The following is a 15,230-nucleotide window of genomic DNA, read 5'->3' as shown; positions in this document are numbered from 1 at the left end:
ATGCAGTGGGTGAAGGTGCTTGGGGGGGTGGTGGGGGCCGCTGCCCTCTTGGGGCTGGGGATCATCCTGGGCCACTTCGCCATCCCTAAAGGGGCCAATGTCCCAGCGCCCAGCGTCTCCCAGGACCTGGACCTGGAGATCCTTGAGACCGTCATGCAGCAGCTGGAAGCCAGCAGGATCCGAGAGAACCTCAGGTGAGAGGGCTGGCTCCCCTCCCCGCCTGCTTGCTAGAGCCACCCCCCTCCCCCTGCATCTGCGTCTGCCCATGCCTCTGCCCACCCTACAGAGAACTCTCCAGAGAGCCTCACTTGGCCTCCAGCCCCCGGGATGAGGCCCTGGTGCAGCTGCTGCTGCAGCGATGGCAGGACCCAGAGTCGGGCCTTGACGCAGCTGAGGCGCCCGCCTATGAAGTGCTGCTGTCCTTCCCCAGCCGGGAGCAGCCCAACCGTGTGGCCGTTGGTGAGGTGCCGCTCAGGCGGAGGGGCACCTGTGCGGGCGGGGCGGGGGGAGCTGCCAGGCCCAGTCCTGAGGTCTCCTCCCGTCCACAGTGAGTCCCACCGGGAGCGTCGTGTTCTCCTGTCGCCAGAGCGAGCAGAACCTGACTGGGGAGCAGGCGGGGCCCGACGTGGTGCCCCCATATGCCGCCTACGCTCCCCCAGGAACCCCACAGGTGGGTCTGGGACATCCCCTCCATGCCCAGCGCCAGCCCCCCCCCCCCTTTCCTCTGGCTCCAGCCCAGCTTCTCCCTTCCTGACCCGGGGCCCTCCCCCATATTCCATTGCTGCTCCTTTACCATCACCGAGTCATTCTGCAAACCCTAGTGGCCCTTACTCAAGACCAGACCAGGGGTAACTCTGATCCTGGGGAGCTTACAAGCTCTGACTGAGGAGGAAAATCGAATCCAATGTCATCACCCTGCCACGCAGCAGCCACGCTCTCCTGTCCTCACCCCCTCTTTCCTGGGGCGGGTTCTGAGAATCACCTCCTCTTGCTACCAGGGCCTCCTCGTCTATGCCAACCGCGGAACGGAAGAAGACTTTATGAATCTACAGACTCAGGGCATCAAACTGGAAGGCACCATTGCGCTGACCCGCTATGGGGGTGCAGGACGGGGGGCTAAGGTGAGCAGCCAGCGCCGGGGAACTGGGGGCTGGGAACAGGGCAGGGAACTGGGTGGGCCAGGAGCCAGCCCCTGACGGGATGGAACAGTGTTGGGTGGTGCACCGAGCCCTGGGTTGGGACAGAAGCAGCGGGCTCCATTTCTACTGTTGGCACTCGTGATGTGCTGTGTGACCCTAGAGGCCTCCTCTTACCCCTCTGAGCCTTGGGAAATCAGTGGATCAGGCAAAGGGTGCACCTTTGTTATTCTGGAGTCCAAGTTTTCCTGCCAAGGAGTTCTGAATATTTAGCTTAAATCCCTCTGGTTGGTTGCCTCCCAGCCTGCATCTTTTCAACTAAAAATTTTGACTAATTATGTCATGTCTGTGGTTTTTTAAAATTTAGTTTAGTTTTTTTTTTTAATTAAAAAAGGTATAGAGTGAGGGAAAAGACTAGGTACGGATTAGTGTTTGGTGACTTCAGAGTTTCAGGTTGGCAAGATGAGGAACTCAGTGGGTGGTGGCAGTGGCAGTGGCAGTGGCAGTGTAGTAATGTAATATGTCCTTCATCCCGCTGAACTTTGTGCTATAAAGTGGAGAGGGCAGTAAATTTTATGTTATCTGTAGTTGAAAGAGGTGCCCATAATAAAAGCTGCAAAAAAAAAAAAAAAAAAAAAAGAGGGAAGAGGCATGGTCTAATTATACAGATCACAGAATTTCCCTTTAAAAAAAAAAAAGTCGAGGGGCGCCTGGGTGGCTCAGTGGGTTAAGCCGCTGCCTTCGGCTCAGGTCATGATCTCAGAGTCCTGGGATCGAGTCCCGCATCGGGCTCTCTCCTCGGCAGAGAGCCTGCTTCCCTCTCTCTCTCTCTCTGGCTGCCTCTCCGTCTACTTGTGATTTCTCTCTGTCAAATTAATAAATAAAATCTTTAAAAAAAAAAAAAAAAAAGTCGAGTGGGAAAGTTCTCCTGTAATGCCATCCTCCAAAGAGGTAATCTGCTGATTTGTTTATTTGTTTTAGTTTTCGGGAGATCAACCCACAGTTTCTTTTGGAAGAGGTGCATATGAATATGATTTTTTATTTCCCCCTTCTTCTATAAAAGCAGCGTACTATACCCACTGTTTCAAACAGTGCTTTTGTTTGTTTGTTTGTTTACCTTAATACCTCCTGGAGATCATTCTCGACTGGTACATAAATTGCGACCTTGTTCTTTTTCTTTTTCTGAGGTCCTGTTTTGTTTTTATGGTACTAAAACACGCCAGCATAAAATTAAATTGAATCAAATTATAAAATAAATCTCCAATGTTTAATGCTGGCCCTTAAGCACCTTTACAGTGTTGGACAACGGTCGCCACCATCCATTTCCAGGACTCTCGATCATTCCCAATGAAACTCTGTGCCCCTTAAACACTCAAGCTCCCCCCATTCCTCCCCAGCTCTGGGGAACATCTCACTCATACGTTCTAGAAACGTATGAATTTGCCTGTTCTAGAAACCTCACATAAGAGGAATCCCACACTATCTGTCTTTTTGTGTCTGGCTTCTCACCGATCGTCATGTTTTCAAGTCACAGGGATGCGGAGCCCGAGCATCATTGCTTCCAAAGGCTGAATTATATTCTCTTGCACGTGGGGGGCCACTGGTTCGTCCACTCCTCCCAGTGGGCACTTGGGCCGATCTCCGCTGATGGCTCCTATGAACAGGGCCACTGTGCCCGTGGCCGCACCATACCCTGCTCCCCTAGGCAGCTGCCTGGCGGCCGCGGCTCAACACTCCATTTCTGTGCCCTCCGCACTGATCAGCATTGGCCCAGCTGATCACAGAATTTCCCTTTAAAAAAAAAAAGTCAAGTGGTCCGTTGCTGCCCCCAGCCGCACTGCAGTCAAGGACTGGTGCCAACATCCTCTTGCCTGTGGGAAGACAGATCTTCCACAGCAAGGAAGGAAGTGGGAAAGGGACCTGGGCCCGCCTCCCCCTTGCCCTGAACACAGTCTCATTCACCTCCCGCAGGCTGTGAACGCTGCCAAGTACGGGGTCGCTGGGGTGCTGGTATACACGGACCCCGCAGACATCAACGACGGGCAGAGCTCCGCCAACGAGACCTTCCCAAACTCCTGGCGCCTGCCTCCGTCTGGGGTGGAGCGAGGCTCCTATTATGAGTATTTTGGGGATCCCCTGACTCCCTACCTTCCAGCCAATCCCTCTTCCTTTCGCCTGGATCCTGATGCAGCCCCTGGATTTCCTCCAATTCCCGCTCAACCCATTGGCTTCGATGATGCCAAAAGCCTTCTCTGGTAAGCTCTTGTGCCCGCCACCCCCGGGGGGGGACCCCTACCCACCCTCCAGTGGCCCCAACCTTCGATGCTCACACCATTCATCTCCCCAGTAACCTCCAGGGACCCGTGGCCCCGGCTGCCTGGCAGGGAGCACTGGGTTGTGACTACAGGTTGGGGCCCGGCTTCCGGTCTGATGGCGACTTCCCAGCAGACAGGTGAGCTGGGGCCCCTCCTCCTCACGGCTCCTCTCCTCTGCCTCCTCTCCCCTGGTCATGCTTCCCTGTCCACCTCAAGGCCTTCCCTTTCTTCTCTCTCCCAACGGTCCCCTGACTCCAGAACACCTACCTGTCCTGTCTTGGGGAAAGCCAGTGAAACAGCTGTGCGGCCCACAAGGCCCTGTGGAGTTTCACGCCCACTTCACCTCTGACCTCCACACTTCGGCCACCCCCTCTCTTGAACTACCAAGCTCATTCCCAAACCAAGACTTCCGCACCCGCTGTTCCCTCTGCCTGGAACACCCTTCCCCATACTCCTGCCATTCCTGGCCAGCACTAACCTTCCCACCTGCCACCAGGTAACCTCTCAGGGGTGGACCCCTTAGTGTCCTCCCCATTTCCCTTCAGTCAGTTCTCCTCTGCAGTCACTCAGTTCCTCAGGCTTCGTCTTGCTGGGGGAGGGGGGATGGGTCATCCCACAAAGGCGGGGCTGTGTCTGTCTCAGTTACTGCCCAGTGCCTGCTAAATATCCAATAAGTACTTAACTGAATGAGTCCATGGAAAGAACTGGAATCAGAAGAGTGGGGCTTGCTTCCTCTTTTTTTTTTCCTGGTGAATAGAGGACTTTTTAAAAAAATATTTTATTTATTTGACACACAGAGAGAGAAATCACAAGTAGACAGGCAGGCAGAGAGAGAGTGGGAAGCAGCCTCCCTGCTGAACAGAGAGCCCAATGCGGGGCTCGATCCCATGACCCTGAGACCATGACCTGAGCCAAAGGCAGAGGCTTAACCCAATGAGCCACCCAGGTGCCCTAGAGGACATTTAATATTAAGTGCTGATCAAACAGAACACAAGTGGAGAGTTCACAGGGGAGGGGTAGCTTGTGCAGGGGTGTGTGTGGCGGGGAGGGGTTTTGGAAAGTAGTCCCTGGAGTCTCCTGAGCAAAGGGGCCTGGCCTTTGGGTATGATGTGCATCCAAGGCACCCAGTCCTTGGCCTAAGTTGGGGCCCCCACAGGGTGTCTGTGGAGTCTCACCTTTTTTCCAGCTCCTTTGCTAGAATCCACACTCCTGGTGTGATAGGGGACTTGGTCCTTGCGAGGAGTCCGGAGGGCGTCCAGGAAGCAGGCCAGGGTTGGGACTAGGGCTCAGGGCCCACTGCCGGAGGAGATGAGAACCCCTAGGGCTATGCACCTTCTTTCCCTCTGCCCCCATTCTTTCCTCCAGGCTGGCCAAGAGCAGAGTGGCGGTGAGCAGGGCCCCCAGCCTCTACTGAGTCCCAGGGTCCTCAGAGGGTGGGGTGGAGGAAAGGTGGAGACAGGGTCTGGGCCACCAGCTGACACCACCAGTTTAAAACTGTACGTTAAGGGATGCCTGGGTCTTTGCTCAGTGGGGAGCCTTCTTCTCCCTCTGCCTGGGCTCAGCACTCTCCTTCTCTGACAAATAAATAAAATCTTAAAAACAAAAACAAAAATAAAAACAAAAACAAAACAACACCTGTAACTTAAGTGGAGGGGGGGCTTCCAGCCTGGGGTCAGGGTGGGAGCAAGGAGGAGGAGCTGGAGCGGGAGTGGGAAGCAGCCGAGGAAAAAGCGAACAAGAAGTTTTGGGTTTTGCTTCCGGCATAAGAACGATTTTGTTTTTGGATCTTGGTCTTAGGATTTACTGGGGGTGGTGGGAGGGGGCAGGGAAGGATGGTGCGGAGGTCCTTGCTGCCTCTCTACTTACCTGCGGGCCAGAGACTTGGTGGTGTCCCTTTCTCGTTCTGGGTCTCAGTTTCCCCTGCATTGGGTTGGGAGCGGGAGTGGGCAGGGCCAAGCCTCTGGTCGCCCCCTGGGCTCCCCAAGCCAGGTGAACGTGAGTGTCCACAACCGCCGGGAGCTGCGGAACTCCTCCAACGTCCTGGGGATCATCCGCGGCGCTGTGGAGCCAGGTGAGTCCCTCGGGCTGGGCCCCGCCCCGGGCGTCTCTAGCCACGCCCCCTGCGCCCGGCTTGGCTGGCCCCGCCCACACTCCCCGGGGAATCTGAGTGTCCACTCCTCTCGCCAGACCGCTACGTGCTTTACGGAAACCACCGCGACAGCTGGGTACATGGGGCCGTGGACCCCAGCAGTGGCACTGCCGTCCTCCTGGAGCTCTCCCGAGTCCTGGGGACCCTGCTGAAGAAGGGTGAGGCAGCCCCGGTCTCTGGTCTAGGGACCGTCCTCGCAGGCGGTCACCTCCAGCCCGCGCCTCCCTACGCTCGCGGGAGTCCTGCCCCACCTCCTCTGTCTCCCGCTCCAGTGCTCACTTGTGCCAAGTTCGAGGGCCCCGGGGGCCGACCTGCATGGACGCCAGCCCTGGCCTAGCTCAAGTCGCCCGGTGGGATGTGGGGAACTCGTGCAGTGGTGAGGCCGGGTGCCGCCAGGAGCAAGGCGGTCCCCAGCCTCTGCTTTCAGGGAGCTTCAGCACAGTTGAGGCAGCGATAACAGACAGTCGCTAACAAATATGTCCCGTGTGCCTGCTGTATGCCAAGCCAGTTCCAGGCACAGCAGACTCCACAGTGAACACCCCAATTGCTGCATGCAAAGACGTCGCCATAAGGAGGACTATCCAAGGGGCTTTCCGGGCACACGCCTGAGCTCAGGAACGCCTCCCTGTGGAAGTGGCAGTTTGGGGTGGGGTGGGGATCCAGGTGGAGGGCATAGCATGTGAAAAGGAGGGCCTGGACCAGGGGCCACCCAGCTGGGGGGTTTGGGGTTCAGTCCAAGGTTGGGGGGAAGATGGCATGGGATTTTTTTTTAAGTTTTTAAAAAATATATTTATTTATTTATTTGAGAGAGAGAGAAGGCACAAGTGGGCGGGTGTGGGGGGATATGGGAAGGAGCAGAGGCAGAGAGGGAGAAGCAGGCTCCACGCTGAGCAGGGAGCCCCATGCGGGACTCAATCCCAGGATCCTGAGATCAGGACCTGAGCTGAAGGCAGACGCCCAAATGACTGAGCCACCCACATGCCCTTAACCATGTTTAAGTGTACAGATCAGTGGCATTAAGTATATTCCGTGTTGTACACCCATCACCACTATTCATCTCTAGAACTTTTCATCACCATTCTAAAGTTCTAACTATATAATTTGAATTGGTACCAACTGAATCTCATACAAAAGCTCACTCCTATAGAGCTCTGTCCTTCCCGGTTACGGTACTAATGTCACAAATTACATCTTTATGCATGTGTCCCCCTTCACATTGATTTTGAGGTGCCTAAGAGACATTCCTGGGGGGGAGGGCAAGCAGGCAGTTGAAGGTGCCAATCTCCAAGCTCAGAAAAGAGACTCCAGACATCCGCTGAGGAGTTGCTGGCATCCATGACTGGTAAAACCACAGGTGTGGTTGAGATCAACTGATAGCGGAGGGAGGGGCTTGTGGAGAGAGACTGGGAGTGTGGCTTTACTCCCTTTGGTAGTGTAGGAATTTCTGTCTCTGTTCAAGTGTTTAATTTTTTTTTAAATATTATTTATTTATTTATTTGACAGAGAGAGAGCACAAGCAGGTGGAGTAGTAGAGAGTGGGAGGGGGAAAAGCAGGCTCCCTGCTGAGCAAGGAGCCGGATGCAGGGGCTCCATCCCAGGGCCCTGAGACCATGACATGAGCCAAAGGCAGTCGCTTAACTAACTGAGTCACCCAGGCGCCCCACAAGTATTTTATTTTGAAATAATTTCAGACTTACATGAGACTTGCCAAAACAGTACAAAGGAGCCTTGGACACCATTCACCCAGATACTCCTGATACTAAGATTTTACCATGTTAGCTCTTTCTCTCTCTGTTGTTTTCTGGAGTGTTTGAAAGTTGCAGAAACGCGGCACCTTTACCCACAAACATATCATGGTGTATTTCCTAAAAATAAGGACATTTTCTTTCAGGGCCACAATATAATGATCAGAATCAGCAAAAGAACAATGTTGCTACCTGTTCTTATGATGACCTTTAAAGAGCAAAAGAAATTTCTGACCCAAGGTGTCAATGCAGGGTCACACATTGTATGTGTGGTAGTGACACGTGTCATCTGTAAGAGTTCCATAATTCTTTTATGATCCTCATGTTACTTTGTTGAGGGTTCCTTAATTTGGATTCATCTGATTAGAGTCAGGTTATACATTTTGGGCAGGAAAGAGTGTGAGAATTAGTCATGGCAAGCACATAATCCTTTTATATTTTAACGATTTGGATTTAAAATAAAAAGCTGAGAGGGGCGCCTGGGTGGCTCAGTTGGTTAAGCATCCAACACTTGATCTCAGCTCAGGTCTAGAACTCAGGGTCGTGGGTTCAAGCCCCAAGTTGGGCTCTGCATTGGGTTCCACGCTGGGCATGGAGTCTACTTAAAAAGATAAAATTAAAACAGAAAGCTGAGAAAGGAACAAAGGACACTGAGATGGAGCTCAAGATGGAAGCACACACAGGGATGTGTGGTGCTGTAGGCTGCCGGGGGCTGTGGGAGGCAGGGTTGCCAATTCCTTAAGCCCCTGGACTCTGGAGCCAGACCCTGGACTTGAACCCTGACTTCATGCCTACCAGCTGTGTAATGCTGGGCAATTCATTTAACTTTTGTGTGGCTCAGTTTCATCTGCAAAATGGAGACAGTAAGCCTCTGTCCCTTAAGGCCCTAAGGAGAGCCTCACTTTATTATCACCGAGTGAAGGTTGCGGGAGAGTTTGGCACGGGGTGCCGGAAGGAGACAGTGGGGGATGGAGTGTCCGGAGGTCTCTACTCCCCTCTAAGGAAGGGGGAGGCAGGGCATTCTGGCAGAAGGGACCACCTGGGATTGGCACAGAGGGCAGTGTTGGGGCAGGGTCCCAGCCCTCGAGGGAGCCTGGGAGAAGGGGACGGAAACTCGAAGGATGGCCTGGAGAGGCCGGGGGACCTAGACCTCCCGTCACTGGCTGCCCCGCCAGGGCCGGCCCTTCCTCCTCTCCACGTCCCCGGCGTTCCCCCCAAGCCACCCCGAAGATCCGGCGACCCTGTCCTCCAGCCCTTTATCCCGCTCCCCAGGAACCTGGCGTCCCCGCAGATCTATAGTGTTCGCGAGCTGGGGCGCAGAGGAGTTTGGGCTCATTGACTCCACAGAATTCACCGAGGTGAGTGAGCCCGGCGAGGCGCGCGGTGGCCGGGTTCCCGAGGCGGAGGCTGGCCGGGCTCACGTGGGCTCCCGACCCGCAGGAATTCTTCAGCAAGCTGCAGGAGCGCACCGTGGCCTACATCAACGTGGACATCTCGGTGTTTGGTATGGGGGCCGGCGGCTGGGCTGACGGGGACAGGGAGAACAAGGGGCGGCGGCCCGAATAGTCTTTCTGCGGTCTGCCCACAGCCAATGCCACTTTGAGGGCGCAGGGGACGCCCCCGGTCCAGAGCGTCATCTTTGCTGCCGCCAAACAGGTGAAAGGGGCGGGGCAGGGAGGAGGGCGGGGCGGGTGGGGCGGGCGGGGCTGGAGCCGGTCCTGATCGCAGGGGCCTGGCGGGGATACTGAGGCCGGGGACAGGCCTTGTAGGACCCTCAGGCCTGTGTTTAGGATGGATACTCGGGTGGACCCGGAGGAGGGCCACCTGTTGGGCCTGGGGAGGGGCCGGCCCCAGATTAGGTTCCCCTCTGGTTCAGATCCCCGCACCAAGCCCGGTTGGCCTCAGCATCTACGACAACTGGATCCGGTATTCCAACCGTAGCAGCCCAGCCTACGGCATGGTTCCCAGGTGAGCCCAGGGCCAGGACAGGGGCCCTAGGTGGGCAGCCTAGCCCAGTACCCTCCAGCCCAACCGACTTTCTTTTCGCAGCCTGGGCTCTCTGGGCGCTGGCAGCGACTATGCACCTTTCATTCACTTCCTGGGCATCTCCTCCATGGACATCGCCTACACCTATGACCGGGTGAGTGCGTACCCCTCTGTCCCCCAGCTCCGTAAGCTGCTCCCCCAGCCCCTTCCTCTCTTAGAGCCTCTCTAGTGCAGCCGAGTCTGGCTCACTCACTCAGTAGCTTAAGAAACTTAGCCTCTCTGAGCATCTGTTTACACTCACCTATGTTATTTTATCCAATTTAAGCTACTACTGATTTTAAGATGCAACACTGTGATATGCACCATTGGCGGAGGGGGGGGCGCAGGGACACACTGCCAGTTAGTTGTAGGATGACATTGACTTGAAAAGCATCCTGGCCTTTCAGCTCTTCAAGGAGCTTGCAACTCTTGATCTTGGGGTCATGAGTTCAAGCCCCACGTTGGATGTAGAGGTTACTTAAAAAAATAAAATCTTAGGGCGCCTGCGTGGCTCAGTCATTAACCTTCAGGTCGTGATCCCGGGGTCCTGGGATTGAGTTCCACATCAGGCCCCTGCTCAGCGGAAAGTCTGCTCCTTCCCTTTCCCACTTCCCCTGCTTGTGTTCTCTCTCTCACTGTCTTTCTCTGTCAAATAAATAAATAAAATCTTAAAATATATATATAATAAAATCTTAAAACTAAAGAGGCATCCTGATTCAAGATCTTAAAAAATGAAAACATGTTTACCCCAGAATAATTAAAGAACGGTATGAAACTGTGGAAGGCCACGGGAAGGCTTGAGACGAGAACCAGGCCCTGGTCCAGGCCCTGACCTGTGCCTCCTTGAAAGGCTGAATAGCCGAACAAAAGGCTTAGGTTGATAAAGTCGAGTAGCACTGAGAAAGGGTCTGTGCTATGTGTTGGGTGCTCGCCTACGTGACTTCCCACACATTTGCTAGTCAGATAGAAACGATTTGGTCGGGGTCAGAAATTCTTGGCTGGTCCTTGCAAGGGCTATAGACTACACCATTTTTTTGTTGTTGTTGTTTATTTTTTATATTTTTATAAACATATATTTTTATCCCCAGGGTACAGGTCTGTGAATCGCCAGGTTTACACACTTCACAGCACTCAAGAAAGCACATACCCTCCCCAATGTCCATAATCCCACCCCCTTCTCCCAACCCCTCTCCCCCCAGCAACCCTCAGTTTGTTTCATGAGATTAAGAGTCACTTACGGTTTGTACACCGTTTTTAAGACTGTGCTGTGCTTACACAAACTATGTCTTGAGTGGCCTTGAAGTCAGTACATCTGGCGCTAGAGGGTCTGCTATTGGTGCTTGGGAAATAGATAATAGGAAAGCTTGAAGGATTTTCTGTGCATGTTGCAAACTCTTTAGTAATCCGCTAAAAATAAATACTTTCTTATGATTGTTTCTGTTAGCTATATAATGCCTCACAGCCTTGGATCAAATCGGCACTGTTGGACATCCTCCTTGGTTCTCCTCCTGTCCCCATCTCTTTGTCTCTTAATTTCTTTTCACCATCCTCTTACCCTCTCGACCCTGGTCGATGTGTCGCACCGGCCGCGACATGAACAGGGGTGGATTGGTAGCACTGGTGTGCGGGGTCAAAGAAGGTGAGGCATATGGAGTGCCCAGCTGTGTCTCCCTGCCTGATGCTCCAAAAGCTCCTTCTCCCCCTCATGGCCCTACCGCTCCTGGGTGGTAGAGTTGGGATTGGAATCCTCTGATTTGAGTCCCGAGCTTTCTCCTTCATATGAAATAGGAAACTGGCAGCGGACTCAGCTGGGCCACTATTAGCTGTGAGGTCAGGCAGGTAATGTAATCTCAGCCCTCAGTTTCCTCCTCTTTAAGTGGAATTCTAGAACCCATCTCGTGGCTGTAGCGATGATTTGAGATAATATCCTTCTGCTGTAGCTCACTGTTGGTACATGCCCCTCTCTTCTCATCCCAAGCCTGTCACCTTGGCATTGTTCCCCTAGAGCAAGACGTCAGCCAGGATCTACCCCACTTACCACACAGCCTTCGACACCTTTGGTTACGTGGACAAATTTGTGGACCCTGGTGAGGAGGGGGCGGGCAAGGGGAATCCTGAGGTTGGGGGAGGAGGGACCGAAGACTGAGCCCTGGCCTGGTCACCCTCCCCGCAGGCTTCAGCAGCCACCAGGCTGTGGCCCGGACAGCAGGGAGCGTGCTTCTTAGGCTCAGCGACAGCCTCTTCCTTCCTCTGAATGTCAGTGACTATGGAGAGACCCTCCGAAGTTTTCTGCAGGCTGCACAGCAGCACCTGGGGGGCCTTTTGGAGCAGCACAGCATCAGCCTGGGTATGGAGCCCCCTTGACATGGAGGTGTGGGGAGCGCTCTGCCCTCCAGGGCTAAGATGCTGGCTGTTCCCCACAGGCCGTCTGGTGACTGCAGTGGAGAAATTTGAGGCCGCAGCCGAGGCCTTGGAGCAGCACCGATCCGCGCTGCAGAAAGGCTCCCCTGAGTGAGCGAGGGCACTAAGCAGGTGTCTGGGAGGGCGGCATCGGGGCCAGGAGGCAGGCTGCCCACTGGGCTGCTGGTTCCGGGGTGACAAAGGTCCCACCGCTTCCAGCCCCCTGCAGGTCCGGATGCTCAACGACCAGCTGATGCTTTTGGAGCGGACCTTCCTAAACCCGCGAGCCTTCCCAGAGGAACGCTACTACAGGTGAGCCTGTTCCAAAGCTCTTGGGAAGTACAGTGGGGGGAGGCTGGGCAGGGGCAGCCACTGGAGGTAGGAGGAGCTAAGAGATTTCCTGGTCTTTAGAGCACAGCCCAGCCCCTTCAAACAGTTGGGGAATTGGGCTCAAAGGATGGGCGCAAACCCATCAAGGTCACCTTGGGACTATTAAGTGGTCTCTCACCACCACTGCTTTAAGGGTCCCAGATTTCAGAGGCAGTGGGGAGGCGCCTCTGTGCCTTGCTATGTACAGATGAGCCCGTTCCAGGCTGAAGCCCCTCTCTTTCCTGGTCCCTGAGTGACTATGCTTCCCCCATCTCTCCCGTCAGCCATGTGCTCTGGGCACCCCGCACCAGCTCCGTAGCCACATTCCCCGGCCTGGCCAATGCCTGCTCCAGGGCCATGAACACCAGCCTTGGATCGGAAGCCTGGGCTGAAGTGCGGAGGCAGCTCAGCATCTTGGTGGTGGCCCTGGAGGGTGCAGCGGCCACCCTAAGGCCTGTGGCTGACCTCTGACCCCAGCTCCTCACGGCCTTCAACCTGACGTTCTCCCACTCCAGTTTTCTTTGAGTGTGTCCCAGTCTTCCTTGATGCCAACCTGAGGCCAATCACGGGACCCTATCAAGCTTCTGAGACAACAGCTTAGGGTCCCACCAGTTGGGGACACCGGAGGGGAATGAGATGCTTTCCTCAGGGTATACCCCTACCCTGTCTCAACTCCTCCCTGCCCTCCCCCAAATCAACCAAGCAGAGTTATTGCTCCTACAAAACAAATAAAACACTTTTATTGTGTAGGAACTATGAAAAAAGAAACCTGAGGGCTCAGAGCCAGTCCTGGGCTCTGGGAGAGTGTCCGGCTCCTCCTCATGGGGGGGACTTGGGTCTGTCCACACCCTCCTCTTCCTCCTCAGCCATGACCACCTCCTCCAGGGTGCGCCCTGCAAGTTTGCTCCCCACCAACACTTGGCAGGTGCCAGCAGGTGGCAGCCCTTCCTCAGTGTAGCGACCTCTGAGAAACACAACTCTTTCCTGTCCATCCAAGGGCAGTCCGTGGGCCTGGCACAGGTCCCGCGCCTCTTCGGGCCCATCCAGGGCCAGGAGGTGGACCATGAAGGCCAGAGGCAAGGTCTGGCCTTTGGGGGTGCTCAGGGCACGAGCGAGGCGGGCCAGGGCTCCCCGGCGAGCACGGCCTACGTGACACCGGACAGCGCAGCTCTGCAGGTAAGGCAGGACGCGGAGCAGGCGGAACAGGCGGGCGGTGTTGCCTTCGCGAAAGGCCGAGTCCACAGCCAAGGCCCGGCGCAGGGCCGGGCAGGAACGAAGGGCGTCAGGCAGCTGCAGGACCTCATGCAGGGCCTCCACGGAGCCTGTAAGGGCGGAAGCCAGGGTGAGGAGAGCTTGTCTTTCCCATACCGGGCCCCCCTCCATCCCGTCCCGTTAGGCCTCCCTCCCAAAGGCTCGGTCCTCAGCCCCGCCTACCTCCCCGCCTACCGCCAAGCGCACCTCCGACCTTGGCCCGCCTACTTTCCACTTTGGCCGCGCCCCTCCCCTGGGCCAAGCTCACCTTCCCGCGGGCTTTTTTCCATCAGCCCCCTCCAGAGCCTTATCTGAATGAGTTGCCAGAGCCCCTTCAGTCCGGATCCTCGTAACGAAGGGAGGCATTGTTTTTGGATGAGGGAGACAGGCCCAGATAAGTTCACGACTTGCCCGAGGGCTGTCTCAGAGTTCCAATGTAGTAGAATTTGACACAACAAAATCCAAGTTTCCTGACTTCAAATCCACAGCCCTTTCTCCAATTGCCCTAAAAAGCTGGCTCAGGTGTCCACCCGGTTAAGGCCTTTTCTTTAGAGGACATTCTGCCTCTGCTTCCCCTGCAGGAGAATCATGGACACTGGAACCTTGGACTACTTTTGTAAACTGAGGCTTCTGACCCATTAGTGGTGTTTGAAACCAAGAGCATTTTATTACAATTAAATACGACAGAATTTATTAGAATGCACCGTCCGTTCATGGGAAGGATCTAATGTTTTGAAACTTGTGTGTCACCACGTGAGGGTTCAGTGGATCCTGTGCATTGACTTGACACACATTTAGAAGGCAGGGGTGGGGAGGGAGCTAAAGGTGAGATTGCAAAGCTTCTATTTCCTTCCCCGGCCTCCACTGTCCCCACGGAGGCACCACCTCTACCCCGTACCGCCGCGGAGACCCCGACTCACCCAGATTATAGAGCAGAAAGAGACCCTGGAAGGCGGCCTGGCGGGGATGCGGCCCGGCACCCTGCGCGTAGCAGCGCCGCAGGGAACCGAAGCCCTCCTGCACCTGGGCCTGCAGCAGCACCGGGTCCGCCGGCCCGCGCGCCCCGTCCGGCCCCAGCCGCGCCGCCACGGCCAGCAGCACGGCCAGCGCGGCCTCCAGCACCGCCGCCGCCTCGGCGTCGCCCGCGCCCTGCAGGGCCAGGTCCAGCCGCACGGCGCGCAGCCGGTCTGCCACGAAGCTGGCCACCTCGGCGCAGGATGCGTCGGCGCGCTCGGCCACCTCGCCGGCCAGGTAGCGCACGGTGGCCAGCAGCACGGACGGCGGACGCAGCTGGCTCGGCGGGGGCCGCGCCTTGCCGGCGGCCGGCCGCTGGTACTCCTTCACGGCGCGCTGCGGGTCCGCGCGGGGCGGGTCGCTACCGCACCCCGGCGCCACCTCGAAGCGGTGGAGGCGGCGCTCCTTTTCGCGCTCGGCGCGCTCGGCGGCCGGACACATGTCTGGGCAGGTGCCCATGGGCAGCTCGCAGCCGGCCATGGCGGCGCTGAGGGGAAAGGATAGGGTCTCAACATCCCGGAGACGACGGCGGCCGCTCGCCCCATTCTACCCGAAGGCAGGCGGAGGGCGGCCGGAGCTCGAGCGCCGGGGCGGGCGGATCCCAGCTGGGCCCCGCCTACCCGCCCTACCCGGCTCCCGCCGTCCTCTCACCGAGTCTTGTCCCCTCCCACAAGGCCTGGAGTAGGCCTCCCGAGACACACTGCGTTGTAGTTCAGCGCCGCCACTTCCGACTCAAGCGCGGCCAAAGCGCCCAGGATGCACCGCACCCAGCCCAGCCCACTCCCATGATGCACCAGCCTGTAGTCCCTTCCGCAACCAATCACTT

The 15,230-nt window shown here is 56.2% G+C and overlaps 2 protein-coding genes and 1 long non-coding RNA gene across 3 annotated transcripts; 1 reads left to right on the top strand and 2 right to left on the bottom strand.

Annotated features, from left to right (window-relative positions):
- On the top strand, positions 1-12,892 carry NAALADL1 (N-acetylated alpha-linked acidic dipeptidase like 1; the record flags this gene model as incomplete). Its single annotated transcript, XM_082748413.1, has 18 exons — positions 1-194; positions 287-459; positions 549-670; positions 999-1,121; positions 3,108-3,391; positions 3,484-3,588; positions 5,437-5,522; positions 5,639-5,758; positions 8,618-8,703; positions 8,786-8,849; positions 8,934-9,001; positions 9,222-9,313; positions 9,395-9,485; positions 11,376-11,457; positions 11,544-11,717; positions 11,794-11,881; positions 11,990-12,082; positions 12,424-12,892. The coding sequence occupies 18 exons, from the start codon at positions 1-3 to the stop codon at positions 12,608-12,610; spliced, it is 2,232 nt and encodes a 743-aa protein (XP_082604539.1). The 3' UTR covers positions 12,611-12,892.
- On the bottom strand, positions 4,626-5,646 carry LOC309873217. The gene is made up of 2 exons (XR_014316241.1): positions 5,318-5,646; positions 4,626-5,043 (listed from the first exon to the last, which is right to left on the bottom strand). It is a non-coding gene; the product is annotated as an uncharacterized lncRNA (long non-coding RNA).
- On the bottom strand, positions 12,855-15,150 carry SAC3D1 (SAC3 domain containing 1). Its single transcript, XM_082748412.1, has 3 exons — positions 15,056-15,150; positions 14,311-14,891; positions 12,855-13,461 (listed from the first exon to the last, which is right to left on the bottom strand). The coding sequence occupies exons 2-3, from the start codon at positions 14,882-14,884 to the stop codon at positions 12,959-12,961; spliced, it is 1,077 nt and encodes a 358-aa protein (XP_082604538.1). The 5' UTR covers positions 14,885-14,891; positions 15,056-15,150; the 3' UTR covers positions 12,855-12,958.
- Positions 15,151-15,230: the final 80 nt, after the last annotated feature.

The sequence above is a fragment of the Mustela nivalis genome, assembly GCF_964662115.1.
Source record: "Mustela nivalis genome assembly, chromosome: 9".
Taxonomy (NCBI): Eukaryota; Metazoa; Chordata; class Mammalia; order Carnivora; family Mustelidae; genus Mustela; species Mustela nivalis.
This window is presented reverse-complemented; position numbering and strand designations above follow the sequence as displayed.